Genomic DNA, 26,503 nt, shown 5'->3' with positions numbered 1-26,503 from the left:
TTTCATTAGTAAATGTGGTTTTGTATTTGTTTTATAGATGAGTGGTTAAACTGTTTTTCTTATGTTAGTTATTTTTGAGATTTAGGTGTATTTTTTAATATTTGATACGTCATATCTATTTTTAACCCATATCCGCCGAGCTACATAATCATCTGTAGCAAAACAAAACGCTACAAACGCCGAGATACTCTTGTCAAATTTGGTTTATGTTTAGAAAAAATTTGTCCTTCCAAGAAAACAACTTCTTTATTTTTAAGTTGTTCATAAGTATCTACTTTTCATGTTTTTTTTCCCTTAACTGTAAATCATTACGGCAGCTTTAAAGTGAGACAAGTTTGACATCAGAATAAAGATAAATTATGTCCCCCCTTTACAACAGTATAATACAAAGTGTTTCTGTCAATGATTGCATTATGAATTTGATAGATGTTTCCAGATGTGGGAATATAAACAATATGTGTACATGCAGGCGATTAAATGCTGATAGGCAGATGGGTTACCTATTGAAATGACTCTGTAGTTTGACCTTAGAATCACAAAGTTTGTCAATTTTATGAAAGTTTGTCAATTTTATGAAAGTTTGTCAATTTTATGAAAGTTTGTCAATTTTATGAAAGTTTGTCAATTTTATGAAAGTTTGTCAATTTTATGAAAATTCAAATCCAAAACTCAGGGCATACCACCACTGTTAGGGTCCAACAATTTTTTTTTTTTTTTTTTTTAGTAATGGTGTAGGAATGTGGACTTCACTGGATACAAAAATGCCAACAAATCTTACAAATTCTACATTCCGTTCCAGCAACACTGACAACATCGAAATCGGCAAAGTACTCACTTGTCATTTTGTGCACGGCTCGGGAAGTTTCAAACTCCTAATATTGGGTCAATGCCCATCCAAAAAGGAATTGCGTTCCAATTTCTTGCATATAGTATAAACAAGCCCACGGGGGGATTTTCACATTGCGCGACCCAGCCGCACAACTACATGTGTCCACACATACGTAATTCCATCACAGTCCCCCACACACCAACTACTTGCATCATTTGTAAGCAGAAAACAAAGAAATATGCAGTGTAAACAGGGTCTATATTTTGCCATGCTCATGAAAAACTTTCTCTACATGTATTTATTGTCAGACCTGTACCTGTCCAATTAAGGGTCCAAAATCGAACCGTTAAAGTTTCACAGGTTTGTTATTTCATGCATATACATGTACTGAGATACAGCAAGTGAGAAGACTAGTATTTGACAGTTATCAATAGTGTCCACTGTCTTTAACTTCTTCAGCGACTGAAAAAGAGGGGAGAACACCAGGGGGGGCAGTTAGCTTCTAATTTCATGAGTCCCCCAGCCCATACTTCATATTAACTAGCCAGCCAGATCGCTCAGAGAGAATTGTGACTTGCCCTTGGGTGTTCCAAGTAGCATTTGGCTAGTCAGGAATGTGATTGGGTTGTTGGGGAAAAAAAACTGAAATGCGAGCACAACATGTGAAAACTTGCAAGCGCAAAACCTGCTTACATTGTTTATCTTTTGGGTAAGAAAGCCCTACTCAGCAACTAAAGTCACCTGGAAATATAATTTTTTCTTCTTCAAACATTAGAGTATATGTTTCTGAAATAAAATTAAAAAAATTGAGTAATTGTTTTTAATGATTTATATGTAAAAAAAAGTTGTGTGGCGGGTGACTCCGCCTACCCCAATCAAGGCGGACTTTGCCTCGATCGAACATCGAACACACGTACGTAAGACGTGCAAGTTCATTCAAGTTCTAGTCGTGAGTTTGTACATTTCTAGGAGCTAGAAGTTTAGTTGACACAAAGTCAAGATCTAAACTTACCTGACGATGTATCCGCATGGTCATCAACACCAGTCTGCTGCGAAACTGAAGACAGCTCGTGGAATTCCTCTCTCTGAAAAAACAAAAACAAACAAACATGTTACTAATAACCTCAATTAACAATTACACTAAGCAAAAAAAAAAGAAAGTAAATCAATCAATCAGTTCTGGTGAATAACAGGCCTGGAATAACACAGAGGCCACTGAAGCCTCTGTTGCCCCTGGTCTGGGCCGTGGTGCCCCTTTAAGATTTGCCAGTGCCAATGCCCTTTGGAAAAAGTAAATGGCCTTGCCCTCTCAAAGATGAAATTCAAGGTCAAAATAATGTTGAGCTCCACCGTTACATAACAGGTCCTAGGATAAAGTAGGATTTTGAATAATGCATTTGTGTGCGCTGAAAAGTGCATTTAAGGTTTCTCCAGGCAAAAAAAATTACTTTTTCAGCAACAAAAGTCTTTACAGACAATGGACACTATTGGTTTTTGTCAAAGACAAGTGTATCTCAACATATGCATAAAATAACAAACCTGTGAAAATTTGAGCTCATTTGGTCGTCGAAGTTGCGAGATAACTATGAACGAAGTTGTGTGCTTTCAGATGCTTGATTTTGAGACCTCAAATTCTAAATTTGAGGTCTCGAAATCAAATACGCGGAAAACTACTTCTTTCTCGCAAACTACTTCGCTTCAGAGCGAGCCGTTTCTCACAACGTTTTATACTATCAAACTCTCCCCATTACTCGTTACCAAGTAAGGTTTTATGCTTTGAGTAATTACTAATGGTGTCCACTACCTTTAAGCCCAAAAATTGCTCCCGACCAACAAAATATTGCATTGCTAATTATCTGCTTGAATTACCCCTAAAGACATTTTTCCATTCCCATGCAGACTTGAACCTTCATGTACTGATGGATGAATGGCAGAAAACCAACCAAACGTTCACGCTCACTTTTGCACATTAATTTCTTTCTCTTGAAAATTGTCGTTACATCACTTGAAAACAATCCCAATGTTGACCATTCCTTTAACCTGTGTGTTAACTGCAGTAGTATGACAAAACACAACCCCTGTATACTATACGAGATAATGTATGTGCCGATTAAATAAAACCTATCCTTTTTGTCCATTCTTTTTTTTATATAGAAACTGTGAATTCTGCAACAAAAGACTGAGCTCAATACAACAGGTTTGATTGGTGAGTACATACAACAAATAAGTTTTGCTTCAAGGATATGCATTCTGAAAAAAGTGCTAAAATATATTTTTCTTTTTTAAAACATTTTTACTCAGGATATGAAGATGCAAATCTTTGCCTCTGTCCTGTCACCTTTGTCTAGTTCCCTGTGAACAAAGTGAACAATGAAAGTCTGTATTCTAACTTCATTTAGAGGGACCAGACTATTATTATCTCATTCAGCCCCATTTTGTTTTATTGCAGCCTCACTACCGTGGGCAGCCCGCCGTATCGTATGCGTGTGAAAATTCAAGTATTTGGGCACGATTCCATTTAACAAATTATTATTCATTTTTTACTTGATTACCCTAAACTGCATACAGTTATAGACATATCATCAGTTAGGTAACCTTGCAGCCTCGCTACCATGCGCAGCGCAGAGTATCGTTACCTATGCACCATGTCACTAACCCCTGGGAAGGATGTACTGACGAACAATGCTGATTGGCTCCCAAGGGTGGCTACCCCAACGATTTTTCAAGTCATTTGCGTTTCTTGGAACACTATTTTTCAGAAAATTGTAGTTAACCTTGTATCTTTCCATTCTCAACATTTTTGGCTATATTGTAAAATGACCTACATGTAAGTTTCGTTCAAAAGGGAGAAACGGCTCCCTCAGACTTCAGGCCTGAAGCAGTTTATTAGGCAGAAATTTGTGCCACATAGTGTGTTTTGTTTTCATTACTTAGATGACTAATTGAGTCATAATTCTCACAGAACTATTGGTTATTTTATGCATATGTTGGGATACACCAAGTGGGGAAGAATAATGGTCTTTAACAACTGCCAAAAGGTTTCCAGTACCTTTAACTGAACTAGTGTGTCTTATAAACATATCATTAGCAACCGGGCAATCTTGGTGGTCTAGTTGGTAAGACACTGCTCTAGAATTGCAAAGGTCGTGGGTTCGAATCCCACCCGAGTAATATGCCTGTGATTTTTTCACAGAACTCAGTTATTCTGAGTATACAGTGCTAACACACATCGGTGTATATTATTGTTAAGAACAAAAATGAATAGTCTTTATCCCCGATGCAAATTTAACCACTATTATATCTGAAAGCAATATCAAACGGCATGAATTGTCCGCATAGCCCCTGGCACAGTATTTGTTATGCCTTTGATATAATTTTTTTTCCTTCTCATTATGGTTGACAAGGGATTAAGAAGAAGGACAAAAAAAACGAAGGGAAAAAAAAACCAAACATATGAATCATCTGTCAGCCTGATTTATGGATCGCAACGTCGTTTAGTATTCTCTATACGTACCAGATCATCCAGACTGCTGACTTTGAGTGGCAGCTGGATCAACCCCCAGCCATGAAGGGTCCCAACATGGAGCCCTGGGGAACAGTTGGGATTCTTGAGCGTGATCAGCATGTCCAGGAAGTCCTTGGGGGCGTACACGGGCCTGAAGGCACTTAAATCTTTTGGAATAGGAACAAAAAGATGACAGCAAATGTAAATATTTCGTCATATTTCGACGGACACTCAGAGTTCTTGATTGAAGGGTACGTACAGCCAGCGAGAAACTATAAAAAATGTTCAAGGAGAACTAGTACATGGCTCATGATCCGAGCTAGGTACATGTAATAAGTTGATAGATGTAAAATCGGCCAAAGGTGAAAGAATTTTTTTCTAGCTAGTGACTCATTGTCCTGCCAGGCATGATATCTGGTCCTTGAAAAAAGTAGGAACATTTTATATTAAAGTACAAGGGCTGACCTGTAGACTTAAAGCCTTTATACACTTTCGGTAAACAGTATTGTCCAATTCCCACACTTCGTGTATGACAACTTATATATAAAATAACAATCCTGTGAAAACATTTTACAGGCACTTCCGGTTTAAAAAGGTCAAAAGGTCAAGAAAAGGTCACCAACATACCAATTTTTGTGAAGTACGTGAGGCCCTTTCATATGATGTATAGATTGTCAAAATAGCTTTTGTGGTCGAGGAAAAGTGAATGATGAATAATGGCGACTGGAGAAGAGACTAACTAACCGGAAGGGAAATGTTTGTTGAAAACGCCTTGAAAACAGACTACGTACGTAAAGCCCTTTCATATGATGTAGATTGTCAAAATAGCTTTTGTGGTTGAGGGGATAAGCATAGGAACTTATGCATAATGACGACTGGAGAAGAGACTAACTAAACGGAAGGGAATTGTTGTTGAAAACGACTTGAAAACAGACTAAAAACGAAGCTAATGGGAGAATAAAAAAATAAAATAAAAAAATAAATAATACAAAATTTGGTCGCCAATTGGTCTCCCATCAAAGTACTGACCAAGCCCGATTTTGCTTAACTTCAGTGATCGGACGGGAACCGGTGTTATCAACGCAGTACTGTCGTAGATAAAACAATATTAATTCGATTTAAACCAGAAGACAAGGTCAAAAGGTTTAACGCCTTGAACGAAGAATATTCTACATGAAGCTTTTTCGCGCTCTATGGATAATCACTGGAGCGTGACTCTCCTGCACAGCTAATACGCTACACGTTGTGTGTATGAAAGTGTAATGATGTTTATGCACATACCAACGGGGGGGGGGGGGGGGGGGGGGGTTTACGTTGCTTTTGAGCCGGAAGACAGAATCAAATGGGGTCATGTCTGTGAGGCGTTTACGGAGTTTTTAATGCCCTTTCCGATGATGTATTGATTGTAAAAATCCCTCATGTAGATCAAAAGTTATGATTTTTTGAAATAATAAACTTTGAATTAGTGTATCTCGTCAACTGATGACATCATCGTGACGTAAAAACTTTTGTATCATCTACTGGTTATTGTCTACCTGTGTGCAAAGTTTCAACTTAATGCAAGCTTCGCATCTATGCTTTTTCTTGCGGACAATCGACAGCGAGAAGAATAAGAGTTGTTCGGGCTATTGCCCGAACACCTAAAAAAAAAAAAAAAAAGAACAAAATCAAAGAGTTGTTCGGGCTGTTGCCCTAACACCTAATTATGGCTTCTTATATAGCGCACATGTCCGTCACTAAGTGACACTCCTGGCACTGTAACATACAATATTTCCTGCAAGATGTGGGACTTCGTTTGAATTATGACACCTAAGTCTGATAGCACCATGTAATGTTTTACAAGGTGCTGTGGCGCACTTTGCTGCCGATCGGACCAGGAACACCGGGGCGAACCCCTTCTCTTTTCGATAAGTGCACGTTGGGTTCTTTTACATGCCTTACATAACACATGGGACCAACGGCTTAACGTCCCATCTGAAGGACGGAGCAATGGTTAAATGTCACGGCTGGGGATTCAAACCCACACTCTGCTGATCAGAAACACCAGAGTTTGAATTAGGGGCTCTTAAAGATGCTACATGTATGTCAGATTTTTTTGCCTCAAACTTTAAAAAATAGATTTTTTTTGAGTGAATGGTATTTCAAAGAGTATCACCCGCTCTTATGAAAAAAAGTTTAACTTTTACTTTTAATGGTCAGGAACCATGACAAAAATTTAAAACGTTTCTTATAAAACACGTGATATACTGTCGGGATCCCGACAACTAATTTTGAGCACTCTATTTCACTGCTACTAATAGTTGGCAGACTTTTTCGAGCAATGGCTCAAATGAAAGCTTGTAACTTTCTCGACCCCCATCAAAATACCTATTGAATTTTAAATCAAAATTTTGGGGTCAAATCGGCCAAAAATCTGACATAGCATCTTTAACCGCTCGGCCATGAAACTTCCACAGTGGCAAAGAGGATTCCACTCACCTGGTTCCTCAGCTCCAAGCTCATTCCATCTTGCTTTTAAATCTTTCTGCTCCGCTAAGGGTCTCTGTTTCAGTGGGGGAAAACAAATTAACACAATTAACCACAAGGGAAAGTGACTGGGTAAAGATGTAATTAATTTTGTGTTGAACACAGACAAACTGACTGGCAGGCCCTGATACTTCACGGAGACAACAAAGGTGATTGCCTTCATGCCCCCCCTGTTTATTGCCTTGGTGCACTTGAAATGCTCCAGTAGAAGTTTACAATTTCCTCATAGCAGGGGTCGAAATTAGGCGTATTTTCATGGTAGTTAGCAGGGCTAATAACCAAGAACTTTTCGTAGCCCTGATGATATTTTGGTAGCCCGAAAAACACAGTACATGTTTGTCTTGAGTCAAGGGACCATCAGCACAGTTTATTGTTGTTTGTGATTTTAATTTTTGCATTATTTTCCCACTAGCCATGCTAGCCCGCCGGGCTATCAAACTGGAGAAATGAGTAGCCTGGCTGTAAATCTGGTAGTCCCAGGCTAGCGGGCTAGTGGCAATTTCGACCCCCTGCATCTAGGGTGCCCTCTACCAGGAAGAAAATGCCTTGGTGCCCTTACCCTTTCAAAAACTAAGCTGACAGGCCTGGACTGGAGTAAGATTTGAACCTGCAACCTTCGGACCAACGGGCCAGTGCTCAACCAACTGAATTTTCTAGCCGGATATCAGTCTCGTGAGACTTCTCAGTTCTGAAAAGAACTGTCCTGCTTTCAAACTACGACCTGGAATTCAGAAAAGTGGCAGGGACTACTACTTAGGCTTTTGAGGTCTCAATGTTTTGACTAGCTTGCTCAAGTCATCGTAAGAAGACTGGAGAAATGTTTGAGAAGCTGGCCTATTTATCGACTTGACTAATAAGGGAATAAAAGGGTAGCGAGAAGTTCTTAAATGGCCGTTTAAAACCGCCAGGGTCGTTGCTGTGTGATAAAGGCCCGAGCTGAAGGCGAGGGTCTGTATCCCACGGCAATGACCCAGCAAGGAATTTAAACGGACGTTTAACATGTTTTTAAGAAAGAGGTTTTTTCTCACTCAAATATTAAAAGACCTCAGACCTGAAGCCTTTTTCAGGCATCTGAAAGCACACAAATTTTGTGCAACAAGGGTGTTTTTTCTTTTGTTATTCTCTTGCAACTTCGATGACCAATTGAGTCACAATTTTCACAGGTTTGTCATTTCATGCAGATGTTTGGATACACCAAATGAGAATACTGGTCTTTGATAAATACCAATAGTATCCAGTGTCAAACCTCTTCTCTTCTAAATACATGTAAGTGTACCGAGTCTCTCATTATACAACATTCATAAATACCTCAGACAGTTTCGCTATTCCTATTGGTGGAGAGCGCGTCACATGGGTGTGTATAAACCTTTGTTTATGACCGGTAAAAGGTGTTGAAACATGGGCGTGACACGCGAGCTTGCACCTGTTCTTATTAGACAGTTTCTTCATTCCTATTGGTCGAGAGCAACGGCTGAAACAGTTGTGCCACATCACGCGATACGCGCGACGCGCACAGCATTCCCTTATGCGGAGTTGTTTACCCGAGGGCGGCGGAGGGCTTTACCATTTCATAGCTACAGGGGTGTTGTGTTGAAAGAAATCATTTAACAATTAGTGGTTTAAACCCGCCGAGGCCTGGTTCTTGATAATTTACCTCGACTTCGTCTCGGTAAAATTATCAAGAACCAGGCCTCGTTGGGATTAAAACCCGCCGAGGCCTGGTTCTTGATAATTTACCTCAACTTCGTCTCGGTAAAATTATCAAGAACCAGGCCTCATTGGGATTAAACCACTACATGTAGTTGAAAACCTCTTCACCAGACATTGATTCACTTATTAACGTCCTACAGCTTTACGTCCGAAGTGAGAAATCCTGTAATGGCGCTGTGCCAAAATCACCAAAGCAGGGGTTTTGATTGTACCTCATTGACATTCCATGCAGCACTCCTTCTTACCTTTCTGGCTAGGGGCACTGAAAGCTCTGTACACATGCTGTTTAAACTCTTTAAGATCCGCTTCTCCCAGGTCGACTGCACACAAAACAACCAAAAACAAACACAAAAATCTAACATGAAAGGCTTGCATCATCGATATTTAAAAGTGACTGTACAACTTAATTGGTCACGAAAGCAAATTTGTTCTAGTCCAACAATAGAGCTGATGTTTTAAACTGGGTGCGTTCGACTAGCCTCCCCGGATCGACCCCTTGGTACGTTTCAATAGCTTTGACGTCATTCCAGGGGCTCACCAGGGTCAGCCCAAAGTACCCTGCTTGTGGAACTGGTCACTTGGGGCTGGACCCAGGTGCAGGACATCACCAGGAGAGGGTGAGTGATCAGTTCGATTAGCTCTTGTCAGGGGCTTACCCGAATGAGTACCGTGGGGTCGACACACAGCAGGGAAGCTTATCGAACGCACCCACTTTAACATCCCTCTACTATTAGTGCACTTTTAAACAGAACCGACTCTTTATCTGGAAAGGTATGCCAGGCCTTGAAGTTCATCTTTGAAAGGGCAAGGCCATTTTCATTTTGCAAAGGGCACTGCTATGGAAAATCTTGAACTCAAGGGGAAATGTTTGCAGGGGCACCAAGGCCAACCAGGGGCAACTGAGGCCATGAGTAAAGCAATAAGTATTTAACCTTGAGTACAAATCTAAATGTTTTACAATAGTGTAAACAAGTATTTGTTTGTATTTTTTTTTTGGTAAGGGGCTACACAAAAAGAAATATTTGATTCAAAACTTGGGGGAGTATAAAAGGAAGTAATTAATATTCCTCTTCAAACTGTCTGAGTAGGACGGAGGGAAACATGCACCAGGCAAGGCGAGTTCCAAAGCGAAGCAAATACATGTACATGTTTTTATGTTTTAATTTTAAGTATAGTATCAAAAAATGTCAGTATTTTCTTGTGACTCCAACGACCACCGAGCTTAATATTGACAGATTTGATAAGTACATGTACTGTCGGGTAACACTGGTCGCAGAAACTGGTCTTTGACAATTACCAGCGTTTTCCACGTGGTTTCTAAGCACAATCAGATCATGCGTCTGTCTCGACACACTCGGCATGCTGGCAACCACTAACCAGGGATTTGATAGGCTGTTGACAAAAAAACTAAACTGTGAGCGAAAGGGAAAAAAAAAGTGCGAAAAAGCTTGCGATTGCGAAGACTGCTTATACGCATTTACCTTTGGTCTATGGTTTCAAAAGCTCTTCTGTGCAATCTGTGGTGTTCATATTTGTTTGATCTTCTATGTTTTTATAATTTATATCTTAAATTTAAAAAACATTTTTCGGGGATAAATAAAAGATTCCCAGTTAAAAACAGAAAAATCACATCTCTGCTAACACACAGAAACTCCAAAGTCAATTTATAAACCCGCCTCTGTTTGTTGCATGAGAGGTTTGTGTGGGAACCCCATTAATGATGTATGATGTTAAGCGTAATACATTGTGTGCAATGCCTAAAAATGAAAATATGGTGCAAGATGAAAAAACAGAGAAAATTACTTGTCCAATGTAAATATCCAGATTGCGTTATTGTGAACAATTAACACGCCCCACGGAGATCTACATGTAGTGAAATTGAAAATGGTTTTGACGGTTCATGCACGAATGCCGATTGACATGTGAATTATTCAATGATGCCTCCCTTGAAATTGAAATTTGTTCGGGCACACTAAAAGGTATTAACGTTGAGTGGAAGTTTCCTGGTTGTCACATTTAGGGGATTTACAGCCCTTTCACATTTAGCAATATAAACATACATTGTAAAGGTAAGATTTTGGACATGAATGAAATGGCGAGTCTTTCCTGAGCCATTTAGTGGTGATCGGTATCGAGGTCTTATGGATGATTCACTAGAGTAGTCATGACACCCAAGCCCTTAAACCACTGATTACATGTAGATGTTACGAAAAACATAAATGTGACCCACTCTGTGAAAATGAGTCACATGTCACCCAATGCAATATTAAGTTATGGACAGTTTAATGTGGAAAATGTATTTAAATTTTTTTTTTTAAAAAACGCAATAAAGCTATGAATACAACAATTTTGTGATCATACTTATGTCTAATTTGTATCCTTTTGCACACAATGGTAGTTTAAAATATCATTTTACTTGTAATTCGTTTTTCACAAAAAATGGTGTAGTGGCTAATTTCAAACGGGAGTAACTCAGCAACGCGATACACCCCAAAGCTTAGACACATACCAAATTACTGCTGCTGATGTGTTCTTTTCAGCCATGCATATAACTCAATTCTTGAAATTGCCTACATGTGACCAATTTTCACAGAGCGGGTCACAAATATTCTCACAACATAGGTGCTTTCAATTAATATTTTGGGTGGGGGGAGGGGTTTACGGTTTTTGTTGTGTTCTTTTTTCTTTTTTTCAAAATATAAAAAAAGACACCCTCCATCAAACCAAACTCGATGTCTGAAAACGGGTACAAACCTTCTCTATTCGCAGCTTTTGGGAACAAATACCAACTCTCAGAAACCTGAGAAATGATTCATGCGTTTTTGGGTGTAAAATTATCCAAACCATACTTCCAATGGAATCCTTTCCCAAAAAAGTTTGCACTAGTTATCAACAGGTAACACATACAGTGCCTCTCAAAAGTAGAATATAAAGCAAGACAAGTTCTCAAAAGAGCACAATCTACCTGGCAAGTACACACACATGGTGCTATCGCAGACCAATATTGAAACCTCACCATGAATGCAATGCCTCAAATCCCATAAACAAATAAGTTGTAATGGTCCTTCATCTTTTTCGGTATCCATGACCCTACCTTTAAGGGAAACCATGGCAAAAATATAGTACCTTACAAATATGATCCGATATGGAATCTTGTTCAGTTCTTTCGATACAATTCCAGTCCCTCAAAAAATTAACCCAATTTAATTGCCGCTGGCACCCCATTCCTTCTGCCGTGGTGCCCTTTTGTCAGGGACACCGATGCAGTTCCACTAAACAAGAATAAGCTTCATGGAGTGCAAGTAACCAGCCGCCCCCACTCTACGCCTCCAACGGACCCTTCTATGTGGCCAATCAATTACTTCTTCAGGAATCTTAGGAGTCAAACACGATGAAAGCGTCGGGAACAGATACCAACCGACCTCACAAATCCGAACCTTATTCCTTACAGTCAAGCAACAGCCCGCCTTATCAATATTTGCAGAGATGTTTGCTTTCTTTGTCCTCGACAAATAGGGAAAATAGCGGTGAACCAGTTTTGAGTTTCCTATACGTACAAGTGCATCACGTATTCCGGCCACGCCACTATATCGCAATGAGAGGGCAAATTGAATTTTATTGACTTACTCCCTTACTCCTGTACCTGCCGAGCATTTCAAAGCTTTTTTTCTAAAAATATTTAAAGCGGTCAGGAAACTTTTTGGGTAATGGAGTCTTCAATTTGATTAATTTATGATCCCAGTGCCTTGTTTTCATACAGTAATGGTTGTCCTGAGTGTTTTCACTGATTGCTATTAAATTGATAAACATAGCTACCGGTTTTACTTTATCCATAAAGGGACATGTTGCCATGGATCAGGCCAGTTGGTCTATGAAAAGTGTTTGAAACTATTTGTTATAAAATGCATTTATCATTTGAAAGATGTTTTCAAAGTAGAATACAATGATCCCCACAAACATGCCTCTTTTGCGTGGTTTCACTGTTACATGTACATGGTGACCTAACATGCCTCTTTTGCGCGGTTTCACTGTTACATGGTGACCTAACATCTAGCAGCCGTTTCATAAAGTAAGATTTTTGACTACACTCGGAATGTAAGAGGAAAAACCATTGTTGTTGTTATTGTTGTTGTTGTTGTTGTTTTTGTTTTTAAATGGTGTTTTTATTATTGTTTGATTAGCATTTACTGAATATGATCATGTCTTGCTTACATTGTCTCTGCTGCACCTTGAACATAATTATGTTTAGCAGTTTAGATTGATTTGGCGCATTACAAATACCTATTACTATTATTACTATTATGATTAGTATCATTTCAAACGATGCTGATTGGGCACACTTGTGTGGATTATTGTATTCTACTTTTAAAACATCTTTCAAAACATGCATTTCATAAACAAATGCTTCATAGACCAGCATCTCCCTTTAACCAAGCAATTAAGATCAAAGGTTGCGGATGATTTAAAATTGAAGGTGCCATTGACAAATTTGCAGATAACAACTCCATTTAGCTCACCGTTGCATGCATCGGTATAAATTGCTGATAGTCTGATAGCAGGCATGATATTCTTTCTTTGAATTTGATTTGCAGCCCCCAGAAAGTCAGTTTTTAAGATTATTATCAAAATACCATGATTAATAGAATACAGGGTTCAAACCATGCCAAGCTAGTGCTCATATCGGGCCTACACATGCGAATTGCTTGATGATGCGCGCAGATTGCGACTGATACGCACAAATTGCAGTGGTTATACAAAAGAAGAATAATTATTTTGATTGTGGGAATTTAGGGGGGAAGGGAGGGGGAGGTGACTTTGGATCAAATTCACAAACAATCATAAAGCTCCAGGAGTAGGTGGCAACGGCCCCTCGAAAATTAATAGATTGTACCCCACATCTTGAAGTGGCCTTCAGGCCTCGTGTGTCTCACGACTTGCTTGCATTAAAGACAGTGGACACTATTGGTAGTTGTCAAAGACCAGTCTTCTCACTTGTTGTATCTCAACATATGCATAAAATAACAAACCTGTGAAAATTTTAGCTCAATCGGTCATCAAAATTGCGAGATATTAATAAAAGAAAAAACACCCTTGTCACACGAAGTTGTGTGCTTTCTAAATCTGAGGTCTGAAAATCAAATTCGTGGAAAATTACTTCTTTCTCGAAAAATTATTACATCAGAGGGAGCCGTTTCTCACAACGTTTTATACTATCAACAGCTCCCTTTCCTCTTAACCAATAGTTTTTTATGCTAATAATTATTTTGTGTCCACTGCCTTTAAAAAAATATATATAATATGTATATAAAAAAAATTAAAATTAAGAGACGGGCTTTTAAAACAAATGATAAACACAAAGTAAAAATCATCTGAGTTCGTTTCAATTCGGCATGCTTCGGCACAAAACTTTAAATATCAGGATCCAGAATGCCCTTCAGTTTTCTTAAAATTCTCGCGAGAACCCTGGTGCACAAATAATGGACGAGTTCAGAAGTGCAACGGTGAAAATACTTTCATGGGTTGAAATATGGAATGTTCGATTCAACAAAGCAAAGCCAAGTTGATTGGAGCATAATCCATCTTTCAACAAATGAAAAGTATGTTCTCACCATGACTCTCGTGAGAATGCAAACCATTTCATTATTTGTTTTATTTATGGGGGGTGTCGTGGCCGAGCAGATAAGAGCATCGGACTCAAGTTCTGGGCCCAATTTCATAGAGCTGCTAAGCACAAAAATTTGCTTGGCATGAAATTTCTCACTTGATAAAAACAGGATTACCAACCAAATTTCCATTTGTTGCATATTGCTTGTCACTGGTATTCAGCTGTTGTTTGCTCATCCTGAAAATCATGTGGAAATTTAGGTGGTAATTAATCCTGTTTTGAACGAGGCCGAAATTTCATGCTAAGCAAATTTTTGTGCTTAGCAGCTCTATGAAATTGGGCCCTGGTGGTTAAATCATCGCGATGCGAGTGCGACTCCCGGTCCTGACACTTGTATCCTTGAGCAAGACACTTAACCATTGCTTCCCCCCACCCAGGGGTGTAAACTGGGTACCTGTGAGGGCAGAGATGGTTTATGTGAATGATTAGCTTGGAGCGCGGGTAACTCACAGCACAGGCTGTATCCCAGGGAGCTGAGATAGTTTAAGAAATGAAATATATGGCCCAGTGATCAGGGGTAATAATGCATTTAATGCAAGTAAATCATGTTCTCGTAAGCGACACAATGAACCGTTTTTTTGTTTTTGTAGTAGCAGTAGTCACGATGGCACAATTAACCAAGTAGTTGAAAACGGTAGTCGCGACTTCACGACTCGACTAAGCAATCAATAGTAGCAACTTTAACAGCAGTCGCTCAGGCTTATTGTCAATTAATACATACCTGAGCTCTCCTGATGTAGGCAAGAGGTTCCTTGGTGTTGTCAATCGGGGTATTCGGATGGGTTGGTTTGGGGTATAACATCAATTGCCTGTACACCGCATTGTGTAGTCTCCGCTCCCAGCCTTTAGAAGGGAGAAAAACAAAAAATCAATTAAATAGGGGCCTCACGAAAAAAAAGGTGAGGTTAAGACTGATTCAATTATACATTCTGGTGGCTAAGTCACCGGAGTGTGGGTTTGAATCCTGGTCGTGACACCAAGTGTCCTTGAGCAAGATACTTTACTATAATTGCTTCTCTTCACCCAGGGGTATAAATGGGTACCTGCGAGGGTAGAGGTTGCTATTGTGAATGAAAATGCCTTTAGAGCACTATAAAAGGTAGCCCAGGTTGTATACTCCCCAGTGAGCTAAGAAATATTAGAGTAATGTTATAGGCCCAATGACCAGGGGACTAATGTAAAGCGCATTGAGACGGTTATTGTGAAATGCGCTAAATAAGAATAAATGTGTTATTATTATACGTGATTACAAAAATTGCCCTTGAATAAACCTTAAGAGACCGTAACGGCCACAAGCTCCTTGTATCAAAATGCCTGAAGCAGCCAAAACTGTTATGTACAACGAAAACAGTCAAAGTAGAGGTCATAACCAGAAATTATATTTTCAATGCTTCCAATGTTAACAACCTTTAAACTATTTCAGTGACGTCACTCTATTGTTGAAAGTGTAGATTATTTTTACGAATCTACACTTAACTGTAGATTCGTTAACTTAATCCACAGTTGAGTGTATTTTCATTACAAGAGTTCAACTTGAAAATTACTGTCTTTCCAAACTGGAAGATAGTATGAAGTGCAACAAAACATTGGCCAGCTGAATATGTTTATCTTTCAATTTACAAAAACTTTTTCCAGTATAAAAAAAAAATCACTTTATAGTAACCTGGTTCATAGTAAGCTGAGCAGACTGACGTTGTCCTCGATAATATATGTTGTAAAATATTTATAAAATGTGACCAACCGTCATTTGTTAACGTATACGAAACTAGATGTACATAACTAGTGTTGTTACTATTGAGAAACTCAATTCATTGAAACTGTTATCTATAACCAACTGGGGAAACAGTTTAAGTCAGAGAATAGACTCTAAAGTGTAGATTCGTGAATACAATGTACTCGCCTTCGGCTCGTACATTCTATTCACGAATCTACACTTTCTCGTCCATTCTAAAACAAAGAAAACTTCTGTTTCTGTGTTATTTTTCCAGACACAGCCTTCTAAAGTCTCCCATTGAACTAATCCCAGTGAAACTTCAAGAACATTCAAAATCATCAAAACAATGTACGTATACAATATTTGGTTTGCGTTAACACCATGTGTGTATCCTGACGATGACTAGAGCAAGCTAGTCGAAACATTAAGACCATTTCTAGAATTTAATTGGCGATAGTACAGTCAATTAAAGATCCTATAAGCTCAAGTAGTAGTCCCAGACATTTTCTACACCTTCCGCCCGGGTAGTGGTTAAAAAGCCGGACAGTTCTTTTCAGAACTCAGAAGTCTCCCCAACATCCGATAATAAAATAATAATAATAATAGTACTGTATTTGTCATTTATATGAGAAAAAGAACTTAATCTTCTTTAACTTCAAATGTATCAGATGAATGTTTTCAATGGTGTGGGAATTATTGTTTCCCTTTCTCGAGCACTGTTATTTTTAACTAATGAAACAAATTTACATTTTTTTCCAAAATAAAAAATAAGCCAAAAATAAAATTCCTACCAGCCATGTGAAAAAAATAAAGTTAGCAGGCTGTTTTTTAAAATGCAATTAAATCTAGCCAGTGTGCCCCCAGAAACAAAACAAAATTGCTGTAATGTTATAATGTTCACCACTAAATAAATGTGGCAGGTTCAATGCTATTGCGCTGCGTAAATAGTTGTCAGTTCATGGCAATGTTTTCACCTGCTTTTAGCCAGCAGAATGGTCTCTCTACAAAGACGGAAGAGAGGGAAAGAAGAGGGGAAAACAAAAATAGTGACAGATTTTTTGGTATGTTCCCGAGAGGAATATTTCATCCGCTTTGAATGAAACGGAAATGTGTCTAAAAGAATTGTTGTCATCAAGTTTTTTCTTGGGTTTTTTTTTTCACTGACACCTCAGTTGCAGATTTTGTTTGTGTTCCCAGAAGAAGATTTCATTATTAGTGAATGAAAAGAAAGTTTATCCAAAAGAATTTTTTTATACATGTTTTTCTTTGGCTGACACCTCAATAGTCCAGTATTGTAACGCTAGTTTCAGGGGAACGGATCTCATATCCAATCCCGAAGGATGCGTGTTTGTGCCCCCACAGCGCCCTCCCGGTGACAGGAGCGATCCGTGCCATAGCGGATCTCTAAACAGTTTGTTATGCTTGGTGATGGACAGTCGAATCATGGCGTGCCTCGTGCGCCCAGAGGCAGCAGTGCAGCAACAACATTAGTACAATTAAAAGCTGAAAGTGCCCTCCGATACATCGCTGTCGCCTGAATGCATGAGGCATTGAGAGATTGAGGCCGTGAAAACGGCCGCCCTGGAGATAATAAGCCATATAATGTGCTGCCTATAGTGTCTCTACGGGCTATTTCAACAGAATTTCTACATCTTCTTCTTCTTCTTATTGGCAATCCCTTAAAGAGATGTCTCGCACACATTTCTTTCACTTTGGTGACGGTGTTATAACAAGTATTATAACACACCTCTTGCTTGTTCTGTATTCTGTGTCTGAAACACGGTCACGTGGGATGAACTCATATAGGCTAGTGAATGCGAGCGCGTGTTCTGCGGGAATAGTACCAGAGCGGGCACTAGTCAAATAGTGCAAATAGTGCCCGCGGTAACAGCGCCCTCTCTTGACTTGAACCGTGAACAACACTTACAAAACTCCTTTTTCTGTTCTTATTTGACATTTTAAGACCGAGCTGTGTTATAAAACACATATTGACTGGCAACGAGGTAACTAGTGTACGTCTATTCCCACGAGGGACTTTGAGTGACCAGAAGAGCAACTTATTTCCCGAGAAATGGCATAACCGTGTTTTTCTTTTTTATGGGTTTTGCCAGTGAAATAAAAATTTCATAAACATTCTCACCCGATTCCTGTATGCCTTGAATTACTTGATCCTGTAAGTCAGACAATCTGATGCTGGGTTTTGCTGCCTGGACCTAAAACAAACATAAAACGTCAAAATGATTTACACTTACAATGTAATACCAATCATTTCTCAATTAGTCCTCCACAAAAGTTTAGTGAGGTTAGAATAAAGATGACTTCCAGAGATGAGTGTTGTGTTGCGCACATTACTTTTAAAGAGAGGTTTTGATCTTTGTTATTGTGAGGCTAGCACCTTATAGGTAAGGGTGTAGAAGGTGCTGTTGTACTTTTAGCAGCCACTGTCAGAATCACTGGGGCAAACTCATTCCCTTAGTGTCAAGTACATAAGACCAGGGGTGGATTTAACAAAGAGTTAATACTAATCTTATCGTGAGTTAGATCAAGATACTCGTCCTAACTTAGGACTAGCCATAGTACATGTACGTTTTAAATATCTCCTACATGTAGGACTAGTCTCGTCCTAACTCTTTGTGAAATTAGGGACTTTTCGTTTTCAACGACGGATGGTTCTGCGACGGTGAAGATGACATTTGGCGTCATCTGCGCATGCGTCGGCTTTGAGGACGGTCGTCCCTCAATTTCTACGACAGTACTTGGGATGAATCTTCGTTGTGCTGAAAACGACAACGTTTAGCTGAACAACCGTCGCAGAACCATCCGTCGCCGAAAACGAAAAGTCCCTATTGACCCACGAGGACTCAAACCCACACTCAGAAACACCAGCGCTTGATTGTTCGGCCTGGACACGCCAATATCACGAGAGGAAACTACCAAGATCGTAATACTTTGGCAGTCAGATTTAAACAGAAATAAGATTAAGAGGTTACTCAGAGCTCTGATCAACTGAAATACATGCGAGTGATGCATGCCCCGAGTTTTAAGTGCGCCAGTTTATTGCGTAGAATAAAACTTCCAAATTGCAAAGGGCACTTCCATTGATAAATCTCTCATTGATAAAGTCAATGGGAACTTTTTGAAGGGCACCAAGGCCAAGACCAGGGGCAAAGGAGGCCAAGACCAGGGGCAAAGGAGGCCAAGACCAGGGGCAAAGGACGCCATGGCCTCCGTGGCGTGCGTATAATTCCTGATTATACAATATTGTTTTTTTTATAAACTGACAGAACTTTCTCAATATGTACTGGAAGACAATATTTGGCGGTGTCTTGTAACTTTAGACTACAAATAAAGGAGAGAACGTCCGTCCCAGTTTATTCCTGAGGGACGTGGATACATATAGTTAAAGCACCGCACATGTGGGTTTAGCATTTAAATCGTGACAGCTTATATTCCCGAAAAACAATTTTGGAAGATTGTTTCAAAATCAATCAAGTTGTTGACTGACCTTTTCGCAAATCAATCATCAAAATATCACTTCGGAGCAAAACATGGGTCCTCATAGATGGAAAATATGTTATGTACACACCCCCTTACAGGTGACCACAACGCTCAAGATGCTGGCTGAACAAATTCAAACAAAAATTATTCCCTCCTTGCCTCTTGGAGACTTGTTTCCCACTCCCTAAGTAACCTTGTCCAAACAAAGAGAGAATAAATTACCGGAGGAAAATAAAGAGGTTTATACCTGCGCTGCTCTTTTCAGCTGGAAATGTAGCCGTGATTTGCGAATCTCCCGGGCGACGTGGGCGATGACAACAGATTGGTCGTCCTCCGTTAGATTACTGGCCATTTTTTTCAGGGAAAACCTTGAGGTGAAGAGAACAATTTGAGGTTAATGACATTTAGAATCGCATCTGGGAGATGGCTATCAAATTTGGCCAGATAAAGCCTTTAAATTCTGGTGGATCAAAAGAATGAAAAATAAAAAAATGCCTGCTTTTAAAGAGCAACTGCACAGTAAATTTACAGCGTTGAAATGATCAACATTCCTACCATTAAGTCACTAGATGTACACACATGTACAAGCTAAGCTTGTAGGCTATTACTCATTTGAAAATATTTTGACTATCGTGACTTTGTGTTTTGGCTGTAGGCCTAGTAATTTGTTATACCTTTGCAATTCAGTGTCTTGCCAACAAGACCACCAAGACTGCCCGGTAGCTAGAGGCAGTGGTCTTCGTCTCGGTAAAATTAACAAGAACCGGGCCTCGTTGGGATTAAACCAACAGTTGAAAACCTCTTCACCACACATTGATTCCCTTATTTAATGATGGCATAATGCAAAGACAAGTACATGTTATTTACTATTGTATGACACTGCTCTAGAATTGCAAAAGTCATAGGTCCGAATCACATCCGAGTAATATGCCTGTAATTTTGTTCACAGAGCTCGGGAAAGTACTGAATTACCTCGGTGTATTATATGGGTAAACCATAATTAATCATCTTTATCACCGATGCGAACTTCCATTTATGGAATTTTTTTTTTTTAAATGCAAATGAATAGTGTCGAATGAATTCATTCAATGGCGGTTATTGACAGAAATATTGGTTCATTGTTCCCTAACGCACATCGCACAGCAACAGACATCAATTTACCTAAAACCAGCATCAGCAGTATAATTTCATTTGTACAACTTCGATCCCTGGGCTATTTTTAAAGACACTGGACACTATTGGTTATTGTCAAGGACCAGTCTTCTCACTTGGTGTATCTCCACAATGCATAAAATAACAAAACCAGTGAAAGTTTGAACTCAATTGGTAGTCTGAGCTGCGAGATTAATAATGGAAGAAAAAACACCATTGTCACACGAAGTTGTGTGCTTTCAGATGCTCGATTTCGAGACCAGTCAAAGTCTAATTCTGAGGTTTGAAATCAACTTTGTGGAAAACTACTTCCTTCTCAAAAACTACAATACTGCAGAGGGAGCCGTTTCTAAACATGTTTTATACTTTCAACCTCTCCCCATTACTCCTTACCAAGTGAGGTTTTATGCTAATAATTATTTTGAGTAAATTACCAATAATATTCAGTGCCTTTAAGTGTACAAGGCGCTAGAAACGACCAACAGTGGGCATGATCAAGGTATGGAGTCCTTGGGGTGCACATGACTCATGTTCCTCTGAGCCATTAGAACATACATCTTTGTAACACTTCACACAATTGGTTCTCAATAAATAAATAAGATTATAATCTGTATTATTGTGGATACATTTTGTAACAATGGTAATTGCCAGTATCCAAACTGTGTGTGACCTGACATATAAAATTTAAAAAGTCTTGAGAAAAAAGTGAAAATTTCCATCTGTGTTTCATTGCTTACAAACATCAGGTTTTAGTCTCGCAAGATCAAAACTGATTTAACCACCAGAACTTGTGTCTTGTTCACGAGACCGCTCAGCCATGACAAAGTTACAGGTATAGCTGTAATCGATTCAAGAACCAACCTCTTGACTTGAAGTACATGATTTTTGTTTTAAACATTGCCTTAAACGCTAGTGAAATTTACTACACGACTAGTCGCACCTCAAATAGTTACAACTTCGACACGCGCCTAATTTTTAATTCCAAAAATGCATTTCGGCATAGCATTTGCTGCAGGCGCAATTAGTATAATTCATGCTGAAAAGATCGAAGGATTATGGCACTGATGTCTAATATTATCAGCTTAGTCTGATAGCGTTTCATAAGTAAATTATGCCGTCGAGAATAGTCATGAGGGACACAATTGGTAAAACCGAACAAGTAGTTGCGACTATTTTTGTAGTAGTTGTGGCTGCAGGATTAACTGAGTAGTTGAAAAACAGAGGCGCGACTAGATTTAAAGCAACAATAGTCGCGACTCGACTAAGCGATCAATAGTCGCGACTACGACACTAGTCGCACTTGCTGCCCAGGCTCAAAAAATATATGGAGCTATAGGCACCTACTGATAAAAATCACACTGTTCTGATGATACTAAAATGAGTAAACAATACTATTTACAGAGGATCATGTTTCACAGGCTCCACTAGCCTTGTCTTGGTCGTTTAATAGTACATGCAGGGGATATGATAAACGTCTCGGGTATCCTTCTTTAAAAGAGAAGCTCGCTAAAATTGAGCTTTATTCAATTTCTGTAGGGACTATCCTTAGTTCCTCACTGAGCTAGTGACTACATGAATGAGTGATGACAAACAAATCAAACTGCAAATTCAATAGCAAAAGAATTTCAAAAAATTCTCAAGTTCCTTATTGACTCTTCATGTCATCTTCATGGCATGAAAGATTGTATCAGGTCACATCATATTTCATTTGCATTGTTTGTAGCCTGTACTTAAGATGTACATTTGAGACGGACATATCAAATTCTCTTCGTACCCTTGACACTCGCTGACGGATTTTGAGATGGCATTGTAGGTCTATTCCAAAATGGTCACGATTCATACCGGAAGTAATTCTGAGCAAATTGAAAGAGACTATTACAATAACTTTTAAACATTTTTCAACAGCTGTTCGCACTCAAGGGTGGTAATAAGAGGTTGTGGAAAACTACCGCACCCGAAACAATTCCCTTGTATAGCATGGCGCATAAGTTACACAAAGTGAATCAGTTGCTACTAAAAGAAATCACCATTTGCTACTGAAAATTGGCATTCAGTGTGCAAAAAATAAGTTCTGTCTAAAATGCTGGAAGAAAGCAATCTCTGGATACCAACCATGGGGATGTGTGCCTTGAGGTAAAGCTTCATGACTGATGGGCAGGGATGGGAGTGTGCCAAAAGCCTTTACACCTTTGTCATACTAGTGGGGGTAACGTTAGATAAACAATAGGTCTAACTTTTTTTGTTATTCAGAGTACGTGCAAGGATTAAACATGCACAGTCACTAGTATTAATTTTGTTTTGTTTTCACGCATACACCGATGTGTGTTAGCACTGTATACTCAGTACTAACACACATCATCGGGGTATGGGTAAAAAAAATAATAATAATAATATTCTTTATCCCCGATGCAAATTTAAACAAATCATTTGACTGTTTTGGGGGACTTACGAAAATCTTTTCGTATCCTGCCACTACTTTTTCATATGACAAAATAAATTGTATCTAATTTACTCAAATTACAAGTTCCTATTAGGTTTTGGTAAAAATTATTGAAAAAGTGGTGGCAGGATACAGAATTTTCCTGACCCAGTCAAGACCAACCTCGTGAATTTTTGATTTTAATTGTTTACAAAAAAATCATCGGGAGCCAAAAACAAAACAACAATTTAACAAGTAAGAAAAATATAATACATGTAAATGGAGGAGTAGGCTTAATTTTTAATAAATAAATTAAAAAATAACAACAGTACTCTTTCTTTTTTGATGCGACTTAGAGTCCTAATATTTTTGGAATAAACACAAAAAAATACAGCGGTGGCCATGGTAGCTACTACTCTACCTAGCACTGTTTAAGCAGTGATAAAAACATGGGGAAGGTCATCGCTATAGGCAGGAGGCATTCCACCGATTGAGCTACATTCATAATCATAGTTCAACAAGTACAATTTTATTTAGTTGTTGTGAAGTGGTGCTATACTATAATGCACCTCTTGAAAATTTGACAGTACAATACAATTACAACCGCAAGGTGCAACCTTGCACGTGTGTCCGTGTACTGTCATTGGAAGGTACAAAAATACCTGGCCAGACGATGTCACTGGTCAGTACTTCATGTACTTAGTAGTGCACGTGCACAGCGTCAATGACTGTCACTGTCATGTCAGTGTCACTGTCACACGCAGAAGAGACACGTACCACCCCACAAAACTGTGCATGTTTTCCAAAATATTTCTTGACAGCCTTACAACTGTTTACATCATTTAACAATTGAAATTCCACTTACGTTTAATATTTATGACACTTGCAACTATTACGAAACACTTTCAGCGAGAAGAAACCGGCAATTTAGAGGTAATTCTTGAGCACTTGTTGCACAGAAACGGTGTAAACAAACCCCGTCAAGATTTCCAGAATGTTTGTATGGCCCGCGTGCGCATGTGTCAATCTATGAGCCTTATATCTGGACGCCTTCTACGTCTTGCTATCGCCTTTTGCACAGCACAATCGTGGGATCAGTCTAGAGTTTGGGCGAGATTTTCCAGAGCACTGGAGGGCGTGCTTTCAATATTATGTTGTAGTTTATCACCTAATAATGTGAAAATAAAACAATTGAAGAAAAAGACCTGTCACCCCATGAGTGTCGAGACTTGGGTTCAATGAGGAGAATCATGGAACTTGATCGAAGATTCCTTGATGGGGTGTAAACTTGAAGCAGTTCAGAAATATAGTGGGGAGCCTTGCCATTAAGGGCTTTGTGGACAATGAGCATCAGCTTGAAGATAATTCGTTGAGAGATAGGGAGCCAGTGTAGTTGTTTCAGAATGGGGCGATAGAACAGGATTTTCTAGACAGTGTCGCAATGCGGGCAGCAGTATTTTGGAGCCGTTGAAGTCGGGATATCTGGTTGTTTAGGAAGACTGTAGAGAAGAGCATTGCCGTTGTCAAGACGAGAAGTAACAAATGCGTGAATGACCTTTTCAGTGGCACTTTTGTCCAAGTACTTGCGAATCTTACCTATATTCCTGATGTGTTATGATGATAAACGAACAATGTTGTTGATGTGTGGCTGAAGTGTCATCGATGAATCAAAAATAACCCCCAAGTTCCGAGCTTTCAGAGAGGGAGCTATCTGAGCATCACCGATGGAGATGTATGGCACTGAAACCTTAGTTAACTGTTGACGTGACCCAAATAAAAGGAACTCTGTCTTATCATCATTTAACTTCAGGAAGTTTTGTTGTGTCCAACGTCGAATCTCTTGGATGCATTTCAAACGTGATGTATAGCCGAGTGTCGTCTACGTACACATGGTAATTCAGATTAAATTTAAGGATGATGTCACGAATCGGTAAAGTGTACAGCGTAAACCACTGCGGGCCGAGTACCGACCCCTGTGGCACAGAGTAGTTCAAAACAACAGGGTCGGATATCGCAGTGGCAATACATACATGCTGAGTTCTATTGTGGAGATACGATTTGCACCATGCTAGGGCTGTGTCCTCTATGCCAAGGTGATTCTGGAGCCGAGAGAGAAGGATGTTATGATCAACAGTGTCAAAAGCAGCACTCAAGTCTAGCAGTCGGTCCCATGGAAAGGCTTGTATGCTGACTGGAACACGTCGAAAGTATGAATGTGGTCAGAAATACGTGATGACACTACTCGTTCGATGACTTTTCCAAGATATTTTAAGTTTGCAACCAGTCTGTAGTTTTTGATTATCTCCTTGTCCAGGTTTGGTTTCTTGATGAGCGGCCTGATGTAGGAAACTTTTAGGCTATCGGGGAAACAACCGGAACTGAGAGATTCGTTTACAAGCTTAGTGATGTAGACTGTTTATCAATACTGCCATTGATTTAGAGCATAACTAGCAACTATAGAAAATATCAATTATTGTTGTGTTTTTTTATGTGTGTTTTTTTGATGGTTTTTGTTCTGTTTTGTTGGGGGGGGGGGGGACGGGCGGTGTTGCGAATAAATCCACTGGCATTATTGGAACCTTATGCCTTATAGGGAGGGAGAGAGAAAAAATCCATAAATCTTATACAAGTTTAGGAATACTTTCGAAATGAATAGTGGCCTATCGATGGATATTGACGCCATATCACAGTTCCACTCACCTCCAAAGGGGAGAAGGTAAAGTTGCAAGAAAAGTGTTAGTTTTCCTCGACCCTCGCCCATTGCAGCGACAGGGGATTTTAATTAAAGAAGCGGAGAAACGAGGGGGCGGAATGAATTTCACTTTGTATGTGCATCTTCTGAATGAATCATTCACAAATTCAATTGCCTTTTGATTTTGAGTAAAATAAACCATTTTATTACCAAGCTCAAGATAGGCCTCACGTAAACTTAATCTGAGGAGGGGGTAGGGTGAACAGAAAGATGATATAGGATAAGAAGGCTGCTCACTCCAGTGATATTTGACACCCTATACAACTTTCTAAAACTAGCCAAAGCCTATGACCTATCGGAAGGCTTTGTATATAGATCTTTCTTCTGATAAAGACTCTGAGAGAGAGGAAGCGACTGTTTTCAATTCAGAAAAAAATCGTTTGTCGGGGAAAGAGCCGAATAAAACACAAAATAAATATCGGATGGTGATATGGGCAAAAGGCAATGAGTTCTAGAACCAAATGTTGTCAACAAGTTATACGGCAACCGAAAAACAACAAAATGTACAGTTCTCGTTTTTCATCGTAAGCTTGCATGTAATCCACTGGTACAGCAAATACAGGTTGGAGCACCCGAACTCACATACTTGACAAAGGTAATAGGGAAACTGCCACCATAATTATGGGAGTTCATTTGGTAAAGAACCGGCACGTTAATCCTGATGTAGCAGGGTCGAATTCAATTCTAGTAAAATTTGTCTTTGTTCACGCCAACGATAAATACCCAATCTAAG

At 39.3% G+C, this 26,503-nt stretch overlaps 1 protein-coding gene across 1 annotated transcript in view; it reads right to left on the bottom strand.

Moving 5' to 3' along the window:
• Positions 1 to 24,013, bottom strand: part of LOC117293547 (TBC1 domain family member 19-like) — a 33,642-nt gene extending 9,629 nt beyond the window's left edge. Inside the window, exons 1-8 of the mRNA XM_033775905.1 lie at positions 23,882 to 24,013; positions 19,695 to 19,812; positions 18,090 to 18,162; positions 14,957 to 15,078; positions 8,816 to 8,890; positions 6,813 to 6,876; positions 4,344 to 4,501; positions 1,842 to 1,914 (exon numbers count right to left, since the gene is read on the bottom strand). Coding sequence (XP_033631796.1) covers positions 1,842 to 1,914; positions 4,344 to 4,501; positions 6,813 to 6,876; positions 8,816 to 8,890; positions 14,957 to 15,078; positions 18,090 to 18,162; positions 19,695 to 19,799 — 670 coding nt within the window. The 5' untranslated portion in view covers positions 19,800 to 19,812; positions 23,882 to 24,013. The remainder of the gene's footprint in view (positions 1 to 1,841; positions 1,915 to 4,343; positions 4,502 to 6,812; positions 6,877 to 8,815; positions 8,891 to 14,956; positions 15,079 to 18,089; positions 18,163 to 19,694; positions 19,813 to 23,881) is intronic.
• Positions 24,014 to 26,503: the final 2,490 nt, after the last annotated feature.

This window comes from Asterias rubens, chromosome 8, assembly GCF_902459465.1.
Source record: "Asterias rubens chromosome 8, eAstRub1.3, whole genome shotgun sequence".
Lineage (NCBI taxonomy): Eukaryota > Metazoa > Echinodermata > Asteroidea > Forcipulatida > Asteriidae > Asterias > Asterias rubens.
Note: the sequence above shows the minus strand (reverse complement) of the source record. Positions and strands in the feature narration are given on the sequence as shown.